Here is a 9,305-nt window from a genome sequence, read left to right as displayed (position 1 = left end):
CACTTGCTAGTTTTTACCCCTCCATACATCTAAGGGCTGTAGCAGCAATTTTTTTGGGGGGAAGACACATGTGTATGCCTTTTGTCTTCACATTTAGGCATGTTTTATCTGCTGCCAAATTGTGGGGCCACTTTATATCCACCTTAACTTAACATTTTCAGCTTGGATTCCTTAGGAAAATTAGTCAGCTAACAAATGGACAGTAACTTCTGTGCTCTAATTATCCAAAAATAAAAGAACACTTTATTATCACAAAATAAAACCAATGGCCACCCCAAAAATACACAATTGCTTTATTACACCCCCATTAAAAAACAAAACAAACCCTAAGTGACTATTCCTCCAATCAACTCTAACCTAAGAGAAGTTGAAAAAGTAAAATAATTAGCTAAGGAGTTAACAGCCGAAGAGCTTGCAGTCAATCACTTGTTAGAAAAACAAAGCTACTGCCGCTTAGTAATCCAGTCCAAAATCACACGGAGTTCAGCTTTAACCTCTTTGGATGCCTAAATAACAATGGTTAAAAGATCAAGTCAAAGATTCGAAAACTAGACACCTAACATGGACTATGAAGCCCTTGTTCCAGTCCACTAGCTTCAGTGTACATTAAGTGTTTTAATATTTCTTAAAAACATTTTAAAGCTTTTTCTGATCTCTTGGTTTCTCAGACTGTAGATAATAGGATTCATCAGTGGCGTTGTTACAATGTAGAAGAAAGACATAAATTTGTTTGTATTAGGTGATCTTTTATCAGATGGTGTCAAATATATAGTCATCAAGGTCCCATAATATGTGCACACAGTGGTCAGGTGCGAGCTACATGTGGAAAAGGCTTTCCATCTTCCATTGGTTGAAGAAAGTTGTAATATAGCGAAGGAGATGAAGACATAGGTCACAATAATAAAGGCAAAAGGAAGAAAAATAACTAAAATGGAAAGAATAAGATCAACTAATACAAAAAGGGACCTATCTGAGGTAGAGAGCTTTATCACTGGACCAGAATCGCAAAAGAAGTGGTCAATGTTATTCCCACCACAAAAATGTAGCTGATACACCAAAACAAATTCACCCGACACAAAGACAACCAACAACCAGGTCCAAAGAACCATCTGAAGACACATATGGGGATCCATGATTGAATTATAATGCAATGGGTTACATATGGCCAAATATCGATCATAGGACATAATTGCAATAAGTAGACATTGCACAATTCCAATAATAGTGAAGCAATGCGTCTGAATAATGCAGGCAGTAACAGAAATTGTAATTCCATCCTTTAGTATAACTTCTAACATCATTGGGATAATGGTGGTGGTTAATATTAGGTCAGATATTGCCAAGTGCTTGAGGAAGTAGAACATTGGGATTTTAAGATGGTCATTAATCGAAATTAAAAGAATGATGATGAGATTCCCATTTAATGCCACTACATAGCATAGGAAAAACACAATGAAGAGAAGACTTTTCAATGTATGGAAGTTTTGAAATCCAAGAAGTAAAAACTCAGCTACTTCAGTTTGGTTGTCTTCACACATGTCTTCAAAAAAGAGTTGGCACAAGGACATAAAAATGGTCATCCTCCTGCAGGGAAGTTCAACCTTTTTAATATAGTATCTTTAATAAGAGTTTAGTATCAATAACCTCTTCCACACCACCGTATAGCTAATATACTGCTGCGCAGTGGCACGGGTACGCAAAATCACGGTTTTTGGGGGACAGAGGGGGCCACCCGTGGGTGCTGTGATTTGATCCCCGAGGGATCAATCATACAATTTAGGACAGTGATATCCAGCCCAAGTCAGATGAATAAACCCTGTCCTATCAGGGATCTTCCTGTCCTTTGTTGACAGTTACACAGGTACAGGAAGTGATTACATCTTCTCTCTCTGGGCACATTCTGTCCCAGAGAGAGAAAAACCAACACAAAACATGAGTAAAGGCAGCACACAATTACAGTTAGAACACGCTAAGACACATTTAACCTCTTGTTCGCCCCCCCAGTTAACCCCTTCACTGCCCTGTCACCAGTGTCATTAGTACAGTGTAAAGATTTTTTTGCTGATCACTGTATTAGCGTCGCTGGAGACTTCGGATAGCGTTAGCGTCAGTTAACGTCAGTTAGCGCCCCTCCCAGATAGCGTCAGACTGCCCGTCAGTACACCAGTAATCACATTTAACCCCTTGATTGCCAGGAACACGCTAACATACACAATAGTATAGTGTCTGAATGGATCAATATCTTTGATCAGACCAGCACTATACCAGCATACCCCAAAAATGCAGCATTAGCGGGATCAGCCCTGGCATTTGGCAGCACCTGCTTTTAGCCCCTACCCTTAACCCCCCCCCCCCCCGTTCTCCCCCAGCAAGTTCAGTGTTAGTAGATCACTGTCACTTGATACATTGCACACAAGAATGCAGTGTTCACAGTGCTAACAGGCCTGATCTGTTAGCACTTGCTGGTAAATTTTTTTGTAGTGGTTCAAGCAGTCCCTGACAGCCAGGTCCTCTTTTTCCTGTGAGTCGCGCTAGGTATCAAAATGTCAGTGGAAAGGTACTGTAGTGAAGAGGACTACAGGATTTTAAGTATGTCAAGTAAGAGTGAAGGGGACGCCTCACTGCTCAGAATGCAAACCTGTAGACAGCAGTGGCACCCTGACAGATAGCTCAGATGATGGAGAAGAGGTCCCTGCTAAGATCAGGTGTCCCTAACCCGTTCCCAGGTTGCTGAGGTGGTACAAACGCATGATGACTCTCATATGCAGCAGAGTGCCAGTACTAGTGCCACTCTTCCTTTTGGTGAACTGGCAAGCACCAGCTACCTAGTACATCCTGGTCATTCACATACCAGCACTGCAGTATCACTTGGTGATGCGGTGAGTCCCATAAGTGCAGTACAAGCTGGTGTGGTGGTGAGCACAAGTAGTGTCCCGCAGCCAGGGCCGTGGATAAAGGGGTACCACCAGCCCTCCTGTACAGGGCCCAGGGCAGCAGGGGGGCCCAGGCAGCTGGGTGAATCGGTTGTGAGCAGGGTGGGTGATCAGCATGGTGGGGTGGGGGGGTAATTACTGGAACCAATCCCTTGTATGGTCCTCTCTGCAGCAGCTGAAAGCTGGCTTCTTCTCCTCTCCCTCCCACTGGCTTTCAGCTGCTGCAGAGTGAGCCATACTGGGGATTGGTTCCAGTAATTGCCCCTGCTGCACCTGTAACTCTCTTTGTGCACTATACGTCCCCCCTGTTGTTCAAGACCCCCTGTGTGCCCCTACCTTGCAGTGCTGCCGGCTTCCCTCCTCTCCTTCCCACCAGCAGCTGCAGGCACACAATAGGATCCTTCTGGATGGAGAGCGTGGAAGTGTCACATTTATAACCTGCTTCCTATCCTGAATAAACACAATGAAAAATCAGTACTGATCACTCACTGTGTTCATTCTTAAATGAAGCATAGTAACATGTATTTTGTTTGAGGGGGGCTGTCAGGTTGGCTGTATGGTGCCCCGTGGTTTCTAACAGCAGCCCTGCCCGCAGCCACCAAGAATTCACACACAGGCCCATAGAGCCCCTAGTATCCTTCCGGATGTGCTTGCAAATCCCAGTTGGCAGCCCACAAATTCTGCAGCACCATTACTTCCCCCATTCACGGCCCAACCCTGAATTCAGGTGGAAACAGCAAATTTAAATACTTCCCTTGATTTAGTGGAGCTGTTTTTCACGGAAGATCTGTATGCATTGATTGTGGATTCGGCCCTCGTAAATCACCTTAACCAAAAGTTTGCAGATGTCTGTACTCCCCAGCAAAACATCTGCATTGATGATTCACTCATTAATTTTTCTGGCTACCTTGCATTCAAACAATTTCTCCCCAGCTAGCGTGCCAGATATGGGGTCAAGATGTATAAGACCTGTGAGAGGGCAACAGGCTATACATACATTATGATGCCCAGACTACATGGGGAGCAGTGGCAAGAAAATTTGGGACTTGGTGTCATTCTTTTGTCCATATGGGGTATCACTTATACGCGGACAATTTTTATTCAAGCGTGCCACTATTTAGACATTTGTACAAGCTTGGAATTGGCGCATGTGGCACTGAGTAGCCTAATCGCTGGAGGTTCCCCCAACGGCTTGTAAATACCCGTCTTAGAAAGGGGGAAAAAAGCCTGTTTGAGAAATGAAGAATTGCTCACAGTGAAGTGGAAGGACAAACGGGATGTTTTCGTCCTGTCTTCCATTTATTCAGATATGACCATCCAAATTACCATGGCAGCTGGTGTTGTTGAGAAGCCCCTCTGGGTCCACGACTATAACCTTAACATGGGAGGGGTGGACTTCAATGACCAGATGATGAAGCCATACTTTCTTGAAAAGCCAGACGCTGGTACAAAAAAAGTGTCTGTTTATTTAATTAAATTGGCTCTATATAATGCTTTTGTGCTTTACAAAGCAACTGGATATAGTGGATGCTTCCTAAAATTCCAGGAAAGATCATCATGGCCCTTTTGCATCCAGAAGGTGCTGTGCCTCAAACCCCGACCCAGATGCAGTTAACCTGCTGCATGAGAGGCATTTTTTTCTGGTGCCATGCCTGGTAACCCAACCCAAAGTGCACTCCAAAAAAGATGTTGTGTCTGTAGCAGACATGGAATTAGGCGTGACGTGTCCTTTCTGATCTGGCCAACCTGGTATCTGCTTGAAGAACTGCTTCCATCGCTACCATACACTAGTGGAGTATTAGTATAGTGTACAGCATGGCACAATTCAGGGCACATAATTATACAGGGTCTCAAAAGATGTTAGGTAGTCAGGAAACTGGCTATCGCATTTGGAGAGGCCCTACAATCTGTTTTAAAAAGTTAAAGTTAAAAAAAAAGTACAAATCCCCCCAAAATTAAAAATGTTAAACAACAAAAATAATTATAGTTTTTTTTTTGTTGTCATTGTTGTTACTGTTCAATTCACTGTTACAATTTTTTTGTTTTATTGTTACTGTTTTATTGTTAAGCATTGCTGTTTTGTTTGCAGGAATGCAAAGCTGCAGCACTGACCTGTTTATTCTGACAGCAACAGGAACTTGCTCTCAGAATATACATAAGTCAGTGTGGGCAGCTCTCTTGGATGAGATTTTTCATCCGCAGTTAAAAAAGAGCATATATGCCGAAGCATGGGGCCTGGAGTGGCCAGTGGGTGGATGACTCCTATGCTTCGGCATATATATGTAATAATATTTGTTGGCACATTTCATTTGTGCCACCATTAGAAGTGGATGGATGCTGGGAAGTATATTCTAATGGTGGGCATACCACACACTTTTTCTGGCAGAGATATTTCAATAAAAAAGTTGTTTTATTGTGTTACTGTTTTATTTTTGACCATTGCTGTTTTCTTTGCAGGAATGTCATTCAGCTGCAGCACTGACTTGTTTATTTTGACAGCAACAGGGTCTTGCTCTCAGAATATACATAAGTAGGTGTGTGCAGTACTGTTGAATGAGATTTTTCATCCACAGTTAAAAAAAGAGCATATGTGCTGAAGCATGGGGGCCTGGGGTTGCCAGTGAATGGATGGCCCCTATGCTTCGACATATATATTTTATAAAATTTGTTGGAACATTTCATGTGTGCCCACCATTAGGAGTGGGTGGATGCAGGGAGGTATATTCTAATGGTAAGCATACAACACACTTTTTCTGGCAGAGATTTCTTCTCTTTTTTTCATTCAGCCCACAGGCTGCATAAAAAAAAAAGAACATAGCATATACACTCAACAAGGACCAGCGATGTACTGGTACTTCATTGGGCTTTGAGTGGTTATACCAGGATGATGCCTGCAGCTGCAGCTACTCCATCTAGTACGGGTGTCGGCAACCCGCGGCTCCGGAGCCGCATGCGGCTCTTTTTCACCTTTCCTGCGGCTCCGGAGCACACTGCCCACCAGGTGACAGGCAATAGGGTCGGCAAGCCGCGGCTCTTTTAATGCAGCTCTTCTATGTGCCGGGCGCCCGCTCCCCTCCCTCCTCCAAACATTGGCTGTCAGGATGTAGGCGGGGCAGCGTGACGAACTCCTCTCCTCTCACAGTCCGCCCTGAAGACCAGAACGGCGCGGGAACACAGCTAGAGGAAGGCGCGGAGCAAAGGTAAGTGAATTGACACAGGGGGAATGAATTACTATAGGGGGGATGAATTACTATGGGGGATGTATTACTATGGGGGATGAATTACTATATGGGGGATGAATTACTATATGGGGGATGTATTACTATATGGGGGATGTATTACTATATGGGGGATGAATTACTATAGGGGGGATGAAATACTATAGGGGGGATGAATTACTATATGGGGGATGAATTACTATGGGGGATGTATTACTATATGGGGGATGAATTACTATGGGGGATGAATTACTATGGGGGATGAATTAATTACTATATGGGGGATGAATTACTATATGGGGGATGAATTACTATATGGGGGATGTATTTTCAGTTTTAAAAATGTTTCTCTCAAAATAAATTTCAATCGTGGTTTTGGCGAGATTTGGCTCAGTTGAAAAAAAAGGTTGCCCACCACTGACCTAAGGCTATGATTGTGATTATGACGATACACTGTGGCCCTGGTTAACCCTTTGCTTACTGGGCCCTTAAACCCCCTTCATGACCAGAGCGCTTTTCGCAATATATGCAGTGTCGGATTTGTTTTAAATGTTGCAATGGTTTTGCGGCTCCCAGAGCTTTTGATTTCAGTAAATATGCTGCAAACACAACAAATGACAATTTTCAGTTCTTTACAACCTATAAAGTGTTTTGAAACTTCCTGTGCGTAATAATTTGGAACAGTGCATTGGAAGTGTTTTATGTTTAAAAAATCTTGTTATCATTAGGAGGTTTGTTCAATAAAATGTGATTTGTACTCTTAATAGTTGATAACATGAGATTATGCTGACTTTTATTTACATCAATTATTTAGGTAAATGAGAAAAATATAATTTGCCTAAATAATTTGGAACAGGGTGTATATGACAATGCCCATTGAAGTTATAAGGGGATATTTGCATTCCCTGTGATAGCATTAAAAGTGATTTTAAAATAAAGAAATGAAAGGGACAGTGCCCCCCCTCCCCGGTACTTGCACACCTGCGTGCGTGAACGTTAACCCCGTGCCTGTATGTAAACAGCGGTTGCACCATGCATGTGAGGTATCACTGCGAACGTCAGATCAAGAGCAGTAATTCTAGACCTCCTCTGTAAATCTAAAATGTTAGCTTGTAAAGGATTTTAAAGCATTGCCTGTGGATATTAAAAATGTATGCAGTTTGTCACCATTGCATGGGGAATGCACAGTTTTAAAGCATGTCATGTTTGGTTTCTAGTTACTCGACATAGCATCATCTTTTACATGTTACCAAATAATTGGACAATTGGCCAGTGAAATTAAATTAAAATGTTGAAAAGTGTATTTTTTTTTTTAAATTTGCATTTGAAAAATCCCTGCATGAGTACTATGTGACATAAAAAATTGCAGCACCCACCATTTTATTCACTAGTGTGTCTGCTTTAAAAAATATATAATGTTTGGGGGTTCAAAGTAATTTCCTAGCAAAAATACAGATTGTTTTCATGTGAACAAAAAGTGTCAGAAAAAGGCTTGGTCTTCAGGTGGGTAGAAGAGTGAGTGATATGTAGCATACACTTCTAATGCTGGGCATAAAATGCCTCCACCCCCCAAAATGACCCCTTTTTGGAAAGTAGACGCCCAAACTATTTGCTGAGAGGCATGTTGAGTTAATAGAAGAATTTATTTTTTTACCACGTATTTGGAAAATTACCAAAAAAATTGTCACTTAAATAATTTATTGCTCACACATGCCATGGGTATATGTGGAATTACTCCCCAACATACATTCTGCTAGTTCTCCTGAGTATGGGGATACCACATGTGAGATACTTTTTGGCAGTCTAGCCAAGTACAGGACCCCAAAACCCAATAATCACGGTCAGGCTTTTAAAGGGCTTTATTTCCTCATTACACTTCCTGACTACCTATCACAGTTTTGGAGGCCCTAAAATGCCAGGATAGCAACAACCCCTTGTAGCAATTGTGCATACAGAGATGGACGCGGTCATCCATCTTGCTAAGGATCCTCCATCTTGTATCTCTCTCCCTCCAAATCAGCTCCCCCCTCCCTCTCTGTTGAGTGACATTTGGTCTGTACGATGCCAGAAATCACAGGCATCAGGCACAGTGGGAGAGCTTCATGGTTATAAACCCCAATTAGCCTAGCCCCAGTATGTCTGTGAGACTATTGCTTGGAAAAGGATCATAAAGCCATAAACCAGTCCTTCACTGGGCTTCAAACGCATTCCAGATAAGCCGTAAAACAGACTCACATTTAAAAACCCATTTTTCCATATAATTTTATATCTTAAAGTAGGAAATTATTACATAAAAACCAAGCATATATTCAGATAGCTCAGTTTAATACAAGTCGTCTGATATCTTACACCCCCTAGTTGAAGTCTACAGGAGAGCAGAAAGCCATATAGTTCTAGCTGAAATAGTGCACTATGCCATGTTTCATATCTAGACACTCAGCAGGTGATTCTGCATATTAATCTACTAGTGGATAGAATGGTACACGTACCCAGGGAAGGTTATTGCACTGGTATCAACTTGTGAGGGATCTTGGTTCTAGTCTGAGTCCCCCGTCTACAACACCCTCCCCAAATGAGGCGATTGGTTCTCTGCTTCAAGGAGACACCCGGCTGAGTTCCTAGAAAAAGGCTGTTATGCTTGGAGCAGGGAGTTGAGTGAGTTGAAGTTGAAGAATTCTCCCTTTTAACATTGGAACCAACTTTGGGAGAACGGTATCCTTTTGCTCTGACACTTGAACGCTGCTTAAACCAAGGCTCACGGCAAGTATTCTATCTCCGTAAACTTCTTTCTGTTATCTCTTTGCTGTGTTATTGCTCTCTGTATTTATATATATATATTGGCTACATTTTTTTCTGTAAATACTTTTATTGCACCATTTTGACCTTTTTAGTAATAAATCTTATTTTCTGAAAAGTGTTGAACTGTTTCTAAAGCTCTTTAATGCAAACTAAGAATCCCTGTCTCTGAAGAGCACTACTGTATGTTTTTAAACATCTGCCTACATCTGTCTGCGGTGACATTGTGTATGCAGACGCTCATTCTAGGAGTTTCCTCCTCCGTACAAAAAGGCGGTGGTAGCGATGTGAAGAGTTAATTGCTTAATTAACCTGACCCAGTAACTCCCAGGCTGCAGGTACACAGATTGTGGTCCAT

At 42.2% G+C, this 9,305-nt stretch overlaps 1 protein-coding gene across 1 annotated transcript; it reads right to left on the bottom strand.

Annotated features, from left to right (window-relative positions):
* Positions 1-215: 215 nt before the first annotated feature.
* Positions 216-1,545, bottom strand: LOC149452520 (olfactory receptor 10A3-like). Its single transcript, XM_089689184.1, has one exon. It carries the CDS (start codon positions 1,536-1,538, stop codon positions 597-599), a length of 942 nt encoding a protein of 313 aa, XP_089545310.1. The 5' UTR covers positions 1,539-1,545; the 3' UTR covers positions 216-596.
* Positions 1,546-9,305: the final 7,760 nt, after the last annotated feature.

The sequence above is a fragment of the Staurois parvus genome, unplaced genomic scaffold (genome assembly GCF_062004578.1).
Source record: "Staurois parvus isolate SC_StPar_1 unplaced genomic scaffold, SC_StPar_1.0 ptg000470l, whole genome shotgun sequence".
In the NCBI taxonomy this organism is placed as follows: domain Eukaryota; kingdom Metazoa; phylum Chordata; class Amphibia; order Anura; family Ranidae; genus Staurois; species Staurois parvus.
This window is presented reverse-complemented; position numbering and strand designations above follow the sequence as displayed.

What these genes read in the sequence shown, in the direction of transcription:
- LOC149452520 (XM_089689184.1), bottom strand. Translation starts at nt 1,538, where the DNA reads ATGTGTGAAGACAACCAAACTGAAGTAGCTGAGTTTTTACTTCTTGGA.